The 15,191-nt window shown below is 46.7% G+C and overlaps 1 protein-coding gene across 1 annotated transcript in view; it reads right to left on the bottom strand.

Annotated features, from left to right (window-relative positions):
* NID1 (nidogen 1) overlaps window positions 1–15,191 on the bottom strand; it is a 93,632-nt gene that overhangs the window by 5,236 nt on the left and 73,205 nt on the right. The window contains exons 13-17 of the mRNA XM_055147664.1: window positions 11,999–12,226; window positions 10,126–10,298; window positions 7,635–7,761; window positions 3,216–3,387; window positions 1,068–1,225 (exon numbers count right to left, since the gene is read on the bottom strand). Coding sequence (XP_055003639.1) covers window positions 1,068–1,225; window positions 3,216–3,387; window positions 7,635–7,761; window positions 10,126–10,298; window positions 11,999–12,226 — 858 coding nt within the window. The remainder of the gene's footprint in view (window positions 1–1,067; window positions 1,226–3,215; window positions 3,388–7,634; window positions 7,762–10,125; window positions 10,299–11,998; window positions 12,227–15,191) is intronic.

Raw genomic sequence — 15,191 nt, 5'->3', positions numbered from 1 at the left:
CCTGTTGCCGTATAATCCCATCAACAGCCAACATCCAGAGACCATACAACCAAGCTCCCTAAAGTGTGCGGCCGCAATGTGGCTGTGCGACATCTAATAGCCTAGTTCTTCCTCTTGGAGAACCTGACAAGCTACCGAGAGTCTATTGCCAGTATGGGAGAGCCTGGCATGCTCCCCGTGGCATATTCATATCCCCAATACAGTAAAAGATATATACATACCTCTCAAAGAGCCCGTCAATCTACCAAGAGTATCTCGCCCACATGGCAGAGCCTGGCAAGCTACCTGTGGTGAATTTGATATGCCCAAAACAGTAACGATAGGTCTCATTCCCCTGACCCTGAAAAAGCCTCCAATCATTGGTAAAGATGAGTAAAGGAGGCTGCTAAATTCTCAGGGCTGTAATAGAGATGTTACTGGTGCCCGCTCAAGTTGAACAATAGTATGACAGTGATACAATATTTCAAAAGTGTGAAAACCAAGGCTGGAGATTTGGCTCAAGTGATATAGTCTATGCCTACCGTGGGTGAGGCCCTGGGTTCAGTCTCAGACATTGACTGACACATGTGCGCGTGTTGGCCCCTGAGCCCAGCTACTCTGAGAATGGCCCCCACAGCACTGAAACAAAATTTAAGACATCAAAAATATTTTGAGCACTCAGGTTATACCAAAAAAATGGGGACTGGGTTTGGCCCAAGTCCTGGGGTTTGCTAACCTAGAGAAAAGACTGAGAAGATTAAGAAGTTGGGAACTCTCCCCAGAGAGCATCAAGTCTAGAGGAGGAATTCATTTCACAGCAAAGACGTAGAGCTACTTTGGGGTTGTGGTCAGGGACCACTCCTGGCAGGGCGGTGCCAGGAATCGAACCTCAGTTGGCCACACAGAAAGCAAAGTGCCGTGGTTAGGCCATGTGCAGCTATTCTTGTGATGGTAAGAGATAAAACAAAACATAGTAATCTTAGGCCTTCTTCTCCAGAACTGATCCTCTGGGCAGGATGACAGTGGGGAGCCACAGTGGCTGGGTAAAAATGAAAACAACCCAGAGTTCCAAGCCTGGAGCAGCTCACCTGCATCCACCCAGCAGAGCTGAGATGAAAAGGCATCAAAGGTCAGTCCGTTGGGCAAGCCCAGGTCATCTTGCACAAGAATCCTCCGGTTCGTACCGTCCATATAGGAAGTTTCGATTTTGGGGCTATCTCTGTTCCAATCTGTCCAATAAAGGTTCCTACAGGAAGAGACAGTAAAGGAGAAATAATCAATATGCATAAGGAAATGCTATTGGGGCGGAAGGGGTGGGGGAGGAAGGGCTTGCAGGTGGTGCTCAGAGGGGCCTCAGCAACTCCTAGCAATACTTAGCCAATCAAGACAGCAGTTAAATTCGAGGGCCTGAGGATGTAATGCTGCAAAGGTAGTGAGGGGTCTGGGGTTACCTGGGCCACCCTACAAGTGCTTGAGGTTCTCCACTGATGCTTAAGGGTCCATGGGGTGAACAGGTTCAACTGGTGCCAGCAATATGCAAGGTATGTGCCCTAACCCCTGTACTAACTCCCTGTCCCCAAGTTAATAATTTTTTAAATAATAATTTAAAAAGAAATAAAAGACTTAATGTCCCCATGGTGAGAAACAATAATTTTCACAAATTTTCTTCTATGGGAATTTTTTTTAAAATTCAATCACCATGAGATACAGTTGCACACTTACAAACTTTCATGATTATGTTTCAGTCATACAATGATCGAGTATCCTTCCCTCCACCAGTGCCCATTCTCCACCACCAATTCTGTTAGACATTTAGGGGTAACAAGCAATACAGAATAAATTACTGTGGGTGTGCTACAGGGGCAGGTTTGAGGGGTGGTTGGGAAAATAGAGACAATGGTGAAGGAAAGGTGACAGTGGTGGTAGGATTGGTTATTATTGAATGCCTGTAAGAAATTATTATGAACAACTTTGTAAATCATGGTGTTTAAATGAAGTGTGTGTGGGGATGGGGGGAGATAAAAAACACCCGGTTCCATCCCAGGTACTTCTTATGGTCCCCAAGTACCGTCACCAGGAGTGATCGCTAAGCACAGAGTCAAGAGTCAACAATGAGCACATGGGTATGCACCAAAACTACAACAAACACTGGAGGAGAATTAAGGAGGAAGACACTAACAAATGAGGTAATAACAAATGATTAAGAAGGAGGTGATAAACTACATCTTCCTTTGCAAAGACACTGGGATGTGGTTCTTCACTTGAATTTCGTTCTGCTATTACTAATGAATTTACTTTCCTTAAATGGAAGTCACATATCTCAAAGAAGCTTAATATAGTAAGACATCATAACTCACAGACCATGACTAACACAAACCAGAGGAATCCCCACATGCTGTTAGCCTGCAGGGGCAAGGCACAGAGGTGTCGAAGAGGCCATGGCTAGACCGTGTGTGAGGAGTGGATCAAGTGGCCATAAGAGAAATGGCCTTCAGAGGCCAGGAAAAGAGCTTAAAGCTCTTTGCAAAGTCCAGAGTTTGACCCTGGCACCACTTCCCATCCCTTTCCCTCACCCCAGCACTGCTGGTGTGGGCTTTGTAATCCTTGAGCACTTAACCATCTGGCTCAGTGGGCTGTTTATCACTCAGAGTGGCCTCTGAGCTCTCTGAGCATTGCCCTTGGGTGGGTGGACGACCTGCCCACCCCCATTGCCAGAAGAAATGTGTTCTCAAAAGGAAGGAATCAAAGTGTCAAGGAGTCAAGAGCCTGGTATATAAGGCTGCAGGAAGAGAGCGATGCATGACTGGCTGACAAATTCCACAGGAAGATGACTCCATGATGGTCATGCTGGGTTGGCCCTGATCCTTCAGGCACATATTTGTGTCATTTTGGACACCCTCTGGGCCGTTTTATGTTACCTAGATATTCTTTGGGGTTAATAAGACAATGAGTGATGATCTATCATCAACCCACCTGGTAAGACTCAAGTACAGACCTATTAACTTACCAGTTTCTGGGTAAAAGATCTGAAAGCAAAATACAGTATGAAGTCCATGACCACCAAAGGCCGTAATGAATGCCTTGGCATTTCACCAGGGTATCTATAAACCAAGATCAACTCATGGTCCTATACTCAGGCCTTTCAGGAGAGCAGTGCTGGAGGTGAAGTCGAACAGAGTATTTTGTTCGAAGAAGCAAGTAGAATAGATGCACATATCACAGTCACACAAAATTACCCTCCTACAGAGTCCGTCACAATGCCCCTGGGATTCACCAGGCCAGTCTCAAAGAGGATCCGGCGCTGGGAACCATCCAGCTTTGCCACTTCTATTCGGTCCAGGTTAGAGTCTGTCCAGAAGATGTTGCGGCCGAGATGGTCTATGGCAATACCTTCAGGGCTTCCAAGATCTAGAAGTAAACGAAGAGCACGTTAGATCTTTTTAAAGCCGGCAAAGATGTTTTTTCTGAAATTAATGTGAAATGATTATTGTTTATAAGTAGCCCTTACAAACGATCAATCTATTTCAAAGTCACCATAGAAAATTAATATGAAATGCTTTTTATAAGTAATCCTCAAAGTGAGGATTATAAGTAATCCTCAAAGTGAGAAATGTTAAAAATGTTAAACATGTTTAAAAGTGCCACTCATTCATCCATTCCCTTGGTGGACATCTACCTTGAGATGTCCTTTCGGACATCTCAGGTTCCTTTGGGAACCAGGACCATAATGATGCTCAAACTATGGTATCCTGCTTCTTGGGGAGCCGACAGCCAATCACAATCCACATGATTTCCACGGACGAGAATCAGCACATTGCATAAAGGAAGAGCAGCAATGGCTTGAGGTGAACTGTGTATAGTTTGTATGGGTGGACACTCTGGAGGAATGGCCAGCAATGATGTCAAGATTTCTAGGTTAACAAACTCAGAGCTTATCCCACAAAGGAGAGCACATGAAGATTTTTAAGACAGGGAATGAAAACAAGATCTACCACTATTTGTTAAATACTTGTGAAATGGTTATTTCAGAGAAATAATATAGTAAAAAGAATAACAGCATTCTTTGCTTTTCTATAAGTAACAGGGATGCATTAGAAGAGTGTTTAATGATTTCAAATTGACACTCCCAGGGGTTGGAGCGATAGCACAGTGGGTAGGGCATTTGCCTTGCACTCGGCCAATCCCAGCATCCTATATGGTCCCCTGAGCACCGCCAAGGGTAATTCCTGAGTGCAGAGCCAGGAGTAACCCCTGTGCATCGCTGGGTGTGACCCAAAAAGCAAAAAAAAAAAAAAAAAAAAAAAAATTAACACTCCCAGGAGTCTCTATTATTGTCTTTGTTTGGGGTGATGGGGTGGTGATGATTGGTTTGGTGCTTGAGGAGAGGTCCCTGTGGTGTTGAGGGGTCAGGTGATGCCAGGATTGAACCTGGGGTTCTTACATGCAAAGCATGGACTCTAGCCCACTGAAATAGCTCTTCAGCCCTTTACTGATTCAAACAAAGGGTTGAAACAGGGTGAGCTGACTACAATGCGAACGTCTAAGTGCCACTTAACTGAATCAGTGTTCAAAATTGCAGTGACTTCCTGCCTATATAATCAAAAGAAAAGTAACCCTTTGGGCTGGAGAGATAATGCAGGGGTAAGTCATCTGCTTCACACGTGGTAATGCTGGATTAATCCCTGGCATTGGTCACCTGAGCACCACCAGGAGTGCTCCCTGAGCACAGCTGGGTGTGGCCCCCCAAACCAAAAGAAAAATCAAACAAAAAATCCCCAAAACGACCCTAGAGGACAGAAGGTCATTTCATTTGGGTGGAAATACAGGCAAAAAGGGAGAAAGACCAAAGATAGAGCCACCCCTCCCCCTCCCCGAGGGATCTGGGGAGTGAGAAAATCATGCCCACTCTGCACAGCCACCATACATAGACCCTTAGTCCCTTAGTCTCTGCCTTCACTCTCCTAACATGATGGGGTGGGCGGGGAGAGGGGTAGGGGTGATTGCAGATGCCAGAAGCATTAAAATCCTTGGGCAGGCTACTCTTCTCCTCCCCTCCCTAAGCTAATTAAAAATTAAAAATAGCCCTTGACAAAGTCTTTATGGTTCAAACCAAAAGTAGGATTTATAGAGTTTCCAAATATCCCCCACCTCTAGGTAAAAAAGGTAGCAAGGCTGACACCAAAGATATTCTCAGACTTTCAGACAAAGCCAGAATAAATTCTTCTGGGATCTATTTGGAATGAGCACATCCTGTGTGAGAGACAGAGCTGCCGAGACACACCCAGAAACCGTGGAAAGGCTGTTCTGGGAGTCCTTACAGGACTCTCGAGGGTCCCTGGAAGGGCCCCATTGAACCAGGCATTTGTTGTCCCACTGAGCTACCTCTCCAGCCCCCGGAAATACTTCTGAATGAGCTCCAGAGTCCAATGCAAGGTCTGGAAGACTTTTAGAAAAGAAAGCGAAGGATTCAGATGCAGGATTCAAGAGATAAACTATGAAAAAAAGGACAAAGTAGAAGAGAACTCCCCCCATCAGCCCCATCCTATGCCCCTTTCACCCTTGGGGATATTGCATCATGTGCCATGCATGGCTCTTTTCTTTTAAATTCCGCCCACCCCTTTTAAAATAAAATTAAATAAAATAAAGAATTTCCAGTGACTTGTCTTTTAATTCTGTTTTATACAGCGGGCTTTTGCTTCAACTGTTTCTTACTGCACTTGAAGCTTTCTTGCATGACTATCAGCTTCAGAAACAGCAGGAAATAACAAATAATGAGATCCTCTGGCACTGGGTTTTTTAAGGTCAACTCAGAGATATTATAATACAATTTTAAATAGATGAGATGCAAAAGGCATTTGAAACTTCTAATCATTACATATCAAAGCATAAAAAGGAGCCAACTCTATTTTAATGTGTCTGCTTCCAGAAAAGTTCGGGGTTTACATCCAAAGCCAAATGTCTTTATTTAAAAAAAAATGTTTTATAAAGGTCACACCCAGGGACTCAAGCCTCTTCTGCCAATACTGGGAGCTGTGCTATGCCAGGGATCTCTGGCCCCAAAGTCTAATATCTTCAACTCAATCTCACAGCGATCCCTAATGCATCAACTGTTTTGTTTTGTTTTTGTTTTGGTGAGGGGGACAGGGTGGGGCACACACCCAGCTGTGCTCATGGTTTTCTCCTGACTCTGCACTCAGAACTCACTCCTGCTGGGTTTGGGGGACCATATGGGGTGCCAGATACTGGACCTCAGTCAGTCATCTGCACAGCAAGCACCTCACATGCTTTACTATCTCTCCAGACACAGAAGAAGGGGGAAAGGGCCCCAGGGTTGGTCTACAATCACAAGTCCTTCGGGAGTATTAAATCTTAGGAAATGCTAAACTTGAAATAGGAAAAGTTCCAGTCAAGCCCAAATACGAATGAAAAATGTCGGCGAGGCTCACATATTTTAAAGGGGTCCATCTGATTTAAATGTTACGCAGAAGAAGTAAGAATGATTGTACAGAGCAGATATCGCTGGCATGACGATGTCTTCTGGGAAAAATTATTCCCAAGTCAGTGGATGAGTCATTGATTTAGCAACAAGTTAGTAATAATTGACCTTTTCAGTACAGGGGGATTCTCATAGTCCTTGCGTTCTCACAAATGCTCTTTAACCTGGGTGAATCATGACCACATTAAATGCTGAAGATGCATAGAATGCAGACAATGAAAAATACCACATGGAAACTCTGATTGAATTTGGCAACTGAAGTTAAAGAATTGAGGTTAAATATTGAGGGGTAGATTGTGCCAACTCCAATGTACTTTACCGAGAGAAATGCAAGAACAAAATACAGGAATGCCCGTCACAGATGTGGTGTGGCAATTCCTCTGGCGAAACAATGTGAGCGAGTGTGGGCGGGATGGTGGTGAGGCAGAGAAAACATCCCCATCCTTCACCCCCAATGTTACAGGCTGAAGTAATAACCCATTAATGTGATAACCATTTTGGGAATAGATCCAACTATTAAGAAATTGTATTTGAGGGGCTGGAGAGATAGCACAGTGGGTAGGGCGTTTGCCTTGCACGCGGCTGACCCGGGTTCGATTCCCAGCATCCCATATGGTTTCCCGAGCACCGCCAGGAGTAATTCCTGAGTGCAAAGCCAGGAGTAACCCCTGAGCATTGCCGGGTGTGACCCAAAAAGAAAAAAAAAAGAAATTGTATTTGAGACCATCTTTGTGACCCCCCCACCCCAACTTTATGACTCAACAGCTTTGGGGAAAATCTTAACGGTGCCTCCATTGGGCAGACACGCTGAGAATAGGCTCTAGGCTTGGCAGGAGATATATAGCCACACTGGATTTTTTTTTTTTTTGCCCTTTGCTGTTTGTTATGACTGGCTATATAAGCTTTCGGAGAAAGGGCATGGACCCTGTTTTAATTTTATTCTGCTTAGGCAAGCAATAAGTCCCAGCTGGGGGTGCTCCCGATTTGACGAGGAGTACTTGAAACTTGAAGAACTAGAAGGCTAGTTTGAGGTCATGGGCCAGATTCTCTCACTGCCTTACCCTGTAAGAGACCGTACACATTCCACTTCCACTCTCTCCCACGGGCCTCTGCGCTGCAATTCGCAAACATCAAAGGGAGGTCAATACTTGCTGCCTACCTTGTCGAATGATCGTGGTTGGCTCTCCACCATGCAGACTGGCTCTCCCAATGGAAGGCTCACTGATGTCGGTCCAGTAAACCATCTTGTCTACACAGTCAAAGGCCAGAGCAATGATGACTTTATCCTAGAAATGCAGAGCAGTGGTGAGAGGTGGCCAGCCACCAGCATTAGAGTGACTAATACGGTGGAGACCTTGTCTAGCTTATAGGTGTTTATATTTCATTTTTTAAACAGTATTTTCATGTTTTTGTCCCTTAAAAATGTTATCTATCTATTGAGTTATGATATGTATTTCAGGTAAAAAATATTTTTTATATATGTATATGTGTTTTGAGTTCTATGTATATATTCTATCAGTATGTATCTTGAATTTTCATTTTTGTTTGTTTTTGGATTTTGGGGTCTCACCCAGCTAGGTTCAGAAGAAGGGCCCCAGGGTTGGTCTACAATCACAAGTCCTTCGGGAGTATTAAATCTTAGGAAATGCTAAACTTGAAATAGGAAAAGTTCCAGTCGAGCCCAAATACAAATGAAAAACGTCGGCAAGACTCACATATTTTAAAGGGGTCCAGAGAGATGGCACCGTGGGTAAGCCTGGCACCCTATGTGGTCCCCTAGCACTGCTAGGAATGATCCCTGAGTGCAGAGCCAGGAGTAAACCTGAAACAAAACATGTGACCCCAAAACAAAAACAAAGCAGCTGTGTTCAGGACTTACTACTGGCTCTGCACTCAGGAATCACTCCTGGCGCGGCTCAGGGAACCATATGTGGTGCTGGATTCAGCTGCACGCAAGGCAAGCACCTTAACTTCTGGACTACTCCAGCTCCACCTTTTCTCTCTTTCTTTCTTTCTTTTTCTTTCTCTCTTTCTTTCTTTCTTTCTTTCTTTCTTTCTTTCTTTCTTTCTTTCTTTCTTTCTTTCTTTCTTTCTTTCTTTCTTTCTTTCTCTCTCTCTTTCTTTCTTTTTCTTTCTCTCTTTCTTTCTTTCTTTCTTTCTTTCTTTCTTTCTTTCTTTCTTTCTTTCTTTCTTTCTTTCTTTCTTTCTTTCTTTCTCTCTTTCTTTCTTTCTCTCTTTCTCTTTCTTTCTTTCTTTCTTTCTTTCTTTCTTTCTTTCTTTCTTTCTTTCTTTCTTTCTTTCTTTCTTTCTTTCTTTCTTTCTTTCTTTCTTTCTTTCTTCCTTCCTTCCTTTCCTTTTTATTGAATCACCATTAGATAGTTACAAGCTTTCATGTTTCAGTTTCAATCTTACAATGATCAAACACCCATCCCTCCACCAGTGCACATTCTCCACCACCAATATCCCCAGTATACGCCCCCCTCTCTAACCCTCCCCCTGAATCCATGGCAAACAATTTCCCCCATACTCTCTCTACTTTTGGGCATTATGGTTTGCAATACAGATGCTGAGAGGTTATCACGTTTGGTCCTTTATCTACTTTCAGCACACATCTCCCATCCTGAACGATTCCTCCAATCATCATCCCTTGCCGTGTGCAACGCAAACGCCCTACCCGCTGTGCTATTACTCCAGCCCCTCACCTTTTGTATTTTTTTTTTTTTTTGCTTTTTGGGTCACACCCGGCGATGCACAGTGGTTACTCCTGGCTCATGCACTCAGGAATTACTCCTGGCGGTGCTCAGGGGACCATATGGGATGCTGGGAATCGAACCCGGGTCAGCCGCGTGCAAGGCAAACGCCCTACCCGCTGTGCTATTGCTCCAGCCCCACCTTTTGTATTTTTAAATGGCATTTTAAACCTACAGAACTGAGCAAACCATGGCAGGGGACTTGGTGTGAGGTGGGCTGAAGAAGGGCACACTCTTGTAAGCATAAATACATTAAAAATATTGTACATCGGGCTGGAGCGATAGTACAGTGGATAGGGCGTTTGCCTTGCACGTGGCCGACCTGGGTTCGATTCCCAGCATCCCTTATGGTTTCTGAGCACTGCCAGGAGTAATTCCTGGGTGCATGAGCCCAGAGTAACCCCTGTGCATTGCTAAGTATGAACCAAAAAGCAAAAATAAATAAATAAATAAATAAATAAATAAATAAATAAATTTTTTAAATGCAAGGAAGTCAGAGTTGAGAAGGTAGGTCAATGGGCTGGCGTGTGCTTTGCACATGGGAAGTCCAGGTCGATCCCTAAACTACACGGTCTCTGGGAGTGACCACCAAGCACAGCACCAAGATAAACCTCCAGATGCAGCCCCAAAATGAAAACAACCAAGAAGTGCAAGAATTCTAGAGTGGCATTCTCTGAGCGAGAAGGCAAAAGTCAAAGCCAGCTGCTGTGGGAGCCCATGTCTGGTCTCTGAAAAGCTCCCCCAGTTCTGTTCCGACCTCTTGAATCACAGAGGCAGAGTAGGAATCCATCCCTGTGATATGAGCCCAGAGAAGGAAGGTGTCTCTGGGTCAGGGGTCAGGTCCCGGTCCCCACCCCCAGCAGGTCACAGCAGGTCCCCAGCACGGTAAGCAGCACGCACCGGGGCGTGGAGCAGCGTCCTGGCTTCCGTCTTCTTCATAGTGTTTCCCTCCAGGGGCAGGTGCTCTATCTTCCCCGTCTGGGCGAAGAGCAAGTGGGTTCCGGGTGGCAGGGGGATCACAGCAGTAGGAACCGGGGGTCCGGGGTGAATCGGGGGAGCTACTGTACTCAGACCTGTGGGGCAGGAGATGTCAATGAGCAATGCCTGTGTGCAGCAGGAATGAACAAAGCACAAGAAGGAAGAACCCATACACATAAGCACACAGACACACAGACACACACACCACAGACACACACACACACCTCACACACACACACACAACCACACTGGTCACATCACCCTCCGGGCACCATCAAATGCACAATCACATAACTGTTTTATATGTGAAAGCGCAGAGAGCAGAAGGCTCCTGATCATGGGTCCATTGTGCCGGAGAGAATACAGGCCCTGAGCTGAACATCAGAGGTCAGGTCCTGGGGTGGGGGGAGGCTGAACTTTCTCCTTAAAAGAAATCACTGCTTTGGGGGCCTTTGCTTTGGGCCGGGCCAGCAGCATTGGAAACACTGTCGGAGGCCCAGCTCACAGGCATCAGGCCCCGCCTGCCAGAACCGCCCCACTCTGGGCTCCCAAGAGGCAAACAGGAATCAGGGGTTGATCCTCTCTCCCGTCCAGCCTTGCCCTGCAACTCCTGACAGGCCCACTCGATAACAGAAGGTTCTGGGAGGGAGAGCAGGTGTCCAGCGCTGTGTGTGAGGGACCACCCCCTACCCCCTCAGCTGGCTGTATGGATGACTTGGGGACCGTCCTGGGCCGCCCTCTCAAGTGAGAGCCGAACTGAGTCCCCGAAGGGTCATTTCCAGATCTTTCTCAGGTCTGCCTGTCCATTAGACCCTGGCAGCGATCTATCAGTCAGAATCAAGCAAGCTGAGTTGATGGCCTCTAGCACCCTCCCCCCCCCAAACTCACCACTAGGCAACCTGGACTGGCCTTTTCCACTTGGATCAGCTTGAGCCTCTGTGACACACCCCGAATCCCCCCACATACCCCCCGCCGCCCCAATCAGCGCCTCTCACTGCTCTATCTCAGCCTCCTCTGTTCAGTCAGTGATATTCCTAAAACTAAAACCCGGTCCAAGCAGTGCTTGCATGAAACCCTTTCCTTGCATGAAGCCCACTGCATCCAGGGTCCTCCGTGGGGAACCCTTCCCTGGGCACCCCTCAGATTCTTTCCTCCTGCCCACGATGATGGCGTGCACCAGCAACTCTTCCCTGGGGCTACCATCTCAGACCCTGCTCCAAGCTGGCCTCACATGCTGCTGCTCTGAAAATGTTCCTGGCGGAGCCTCCTCTGTGGCTCCCACCATCCTCTGTCAGCGCAGCCCCGCCCCCTGCAAAGCACCTGTTTACCTGGCTTTGGAGGCCCCCGGGGACCAGCTGTGTGACTTCTCTGGAAATGCCCCGCACTGCCTGGAGCTGCAGCCCCTCAACTAATGCTGACTGGATGAGTAAACGGAGCCGTGAGCAGTCACCCGCCTGTGAGCTGATTTGGGATAATGGCCGGCAGGATCATTTAGGATTGTTAAACTGAGCGTTAAGAGTCACTGGATTCTCTATTGATCAAGGTCATTGACTGACTGGACTCGATCGCGGTACTTTCTGGCAATGTCATCCTAGAGCTTACTATTCTGCTCAGCCCTCGAGCTAAGGCTGCTGAAGCTGACGCTGAGGCACATATCTCTGTCCAGAGCCACTAAGCACAGGGGGGGGCTCAGACAGCGCACTCAACTCCCAGCATAGCGACTTCCCACTACGCGGGTGGGTGCAGAGACAGCCCTATTGAATCTTAAACCCCCAAAGGGCTTGCTCAGACTTACAGGGAGGCCTGGTCCCGGGCCTGGTCCTGGTGCCCTCCACCTCCCGGCCGTCTCGATCAACACACCAGCAGTAGCCAGTGCTGCCGTGGCACTGGGTGGGCACATATTGTCCATGCTCATCGCACTCGGGGACAAACAGGCCAGGTGGCAGGGGCCGCTGGGAGTCACCCCGTCCAGCCGCGCCCAGGATGTGCTCTCGCTCCTGCTGGCAGCGGGTCTTCTCTGCTTCTACAGGGAGACAAGAAAAGGAGACAGTCAGTTGACCAATGTCCTTCTTCATGGTTGTGGCTTACCAACCCCTGCACTCAATTCAAAGGCATCAAGTCACCTGGTCATCATCATGGTTTTGATTTCTTATTTTTATTATTCTTAGTTCATTGCCAAGATGGTTTATATTTCCTGTTTTCTCCTAAGCAACTGTTTTTAGGGATATTTGTTTTTTAATAGAGGGCTAGAAAGCAAGTACAGGAGATACAGCACTTGCTTTGCATGCAGCAGACCCTGGCAGATACCTGGCACTGCAAAGGAGACCCCAAAGCACTTCCAGGGTCACTCCTGAGCTCAGAGCCAGAAACAGCCCTGGCGTACCTCTTGTGTGTGGCCCCAAACCCTCCCCCATAAGCCCTGCAAAAAGCAGAGAGATACATCCAACAGAACATTCACCATTTCAAAATGAAGTTTAGCAGCCTGTTGTATTGTCTCTGCAACGCTGTCTAACCACCACCTCTGTCATTTCCCATGCATTTTCCCACCTCAGAAGGAAGCACTCAGCTCTCTGTTTCCTCCCTTCCTCCCAGCCCTGGTAACCACTGATCTGTGTTCTGTCTCCAAGGACATACCTCTTATGGGCATTTCATATAAATAGACTTGCAGACTATGCGACCTTCTCTTTCTGTTTTTTTTAAATCAGAAGAATATTTTCTTTCTTATTTTGTATGTGTGTGTATGGCTGAGGAGGGAATTGGGGCCACGCCCAGCAGCGCTCAGAGACCATATTTGGTGCCAGACATCAAACGGGGGTCAGCCGTATGCAAGCCAAGTGCCTTAATCCTTGTACTAGCTCTCCGCTCAGAGAATGTCCTCAAAGTCCTGCTGTAATGGGCAGTCATACTTCATCCTTTTTGTATGGTTGAATAATATTCTACCATTTGGCTTCATGTTTTGTTCACCCATTACCCATTCATCCACTGGTGTACACCACTGAAACTTTTCTAAAAAATGTCTTTAAAAATTTGTTTTGGGAAGAAGCCAGGCGTTCTGGTGAGCAACGCGGCCGGAGAATGCTCTGGACCCGAAACTGGGCCAGCAACACCGGGGATCCAGACGGAGGAGGTGCAGCCACCACACCTTCTCCAGATGGAGCCCTGGCGACACTGAGCAGCAACTAACATGGCTCCGGGATGCGGGACTGGGACACATCCGAAAATAATTTTTTAAAGACATTTTTAGACCTTTTCTAAAAACTGAAAACATACAATCTTTTAATGGACAACTAATTATCAAATGCTTCCTTAGTAGGGCTGTCTTTCTTGGGGGGAAATTCCAACAACAGCAGTGAGTTTTGTGTTGAAATATGGAACGTAATCAAGGTAAAGAGAAAATGAAGTGAAATTCATCAGTTATATAGTTGGGGGTGGGGGTGGGGGTGGGGGGTATACTGGGGATTTTGGTGGTGGAATATGGGCACTGGTCAAGGGATGGTGTTTGAATATTGTATAACTGAGACATAAACCTGAGAACTTTGTAACTTTCCACATGGTGACAAAATAAAAATTTAAAAATAAAAAAAATTTGTTTTGCAGGCCACATCTGCCGGTGCATTTGGGTGAGGGGAAGAGGTATCAGGGATGCTATCAGGGTCGCACTCAAAGAACTGTGTGTTCTACTGCTTGAGTCATATCCTGGCCCTAGAAAGTTATTTATTTATTTTTTGAATCTGTGATCTCGGGCCTGGAGCGATAGCACAGTAGGGCGTTTGCCTTGCACATGACCTTCCCGGGTTGATTCCCAGCATCCCATCTGGTCCCCTGAGCACCGCCAGGAGTTAATTCCTGAGTCCATGAGCCAGGAGTAACCCCTGTGCATTGCCAGGTGTGACCCAAAAAGAAAAAAAATCTGTGATCTCAACTTCTTGATAACCTACACAGAGTCAAGTTCAAAGCTTTGTGAATCAAAGAGTACAGGGACCATTTGCCAGCACTCCACGTTTCCCTCTTCTCTGAGCAACTCAGAGCCTCAGGCCGAGAGATGCTGCTCTCTCCAGGAATGCCTGTAAAAAGCTGAGGCCAGCTCCCAATGTGCAGAGTGGCAGCTACCCACCACAGGGGCAGGCTAGTGGAGGCATCATCTCTGCTGTATGTGCCACACCGAGCAATGCCCATCCACTGGCAGAACAACTCTGGGTGTGGCGAACAGTATTTCAGTCAAACTGGCATTTGCTGTACTGATGCCAAGTCCAGTTAATTCTTCTAAGCCCTGTTCAGGATTGAGTTTCTTCAGGAAGCCTTTCCAGGGATAGGCGCAGTGCCCATCCACGAGCTTCTGGGAAACTCAGGATTTGCTCTGCATTGCTTGCCAGCCATGTGTCCTCGTCTGTCTCCCCAACCTTGGGCACTGAGGCTAGTAAGTGGCTACATCGCCTCAATCCTGACTCAGTAAGCACCTACTGGGGTAGAGTGCATGTGCTTAGGTGATTATGCGAATAACCCACAGGGTCTGCCCTGCAAGGACCTTCTGGTGTGGAGAGGAGACAACAAGAGAAGGGAACACAGTTACAATTCCTTGAGTGTCTTGACAGAAGATCCCAAGACACAACAGATACAGAGCAGAGAGTCTCTGTACAGGCTCAGGGTTCCACCTGACCTTCACTGAAAGACTGTATCTTAGCAATTAGGAATTAGACTGTATCTTAGCAATTAGAAAGACTGTATCTTAGCTATTAGACTGTATCTTCCCTACACCTGTTTCAACTACTCTTCCTGTCAGGCAGGGAACATGTATGTTTGGCTGTGTTGGGCCATATGGTCTCTGTCACAACTATTCCACTCTGCAGATGTGGCATGAAAGAAGCCAAGTTTAATACAGAAATGAATGAGTGTTCCAGTAAAACCTCATTTACTAAAACAGCCTAATGGGCCAGATTTGGCCTGTGGGAACCGTAGCCAACCCCAGTTGTAGGGCATTACTAGTTAGG

This window comes from Sorex araneus, chromosome 9 (genome assembly GCF_027595985.1).
Source record: "Sorex araneus isolate mSorAra2 chromosome 9, mSorAra2.pri, whole genome shotgun sequence".
Lineage (NCBI taxonomy): Eukaryota > Metazoa > Chordata > Mammalia > Eulipotyphla > Soricidae > Sorex > Sorex araneus.
This window is presented reverse-complemented; position numbering and strand designations above follow the sequence as displayed.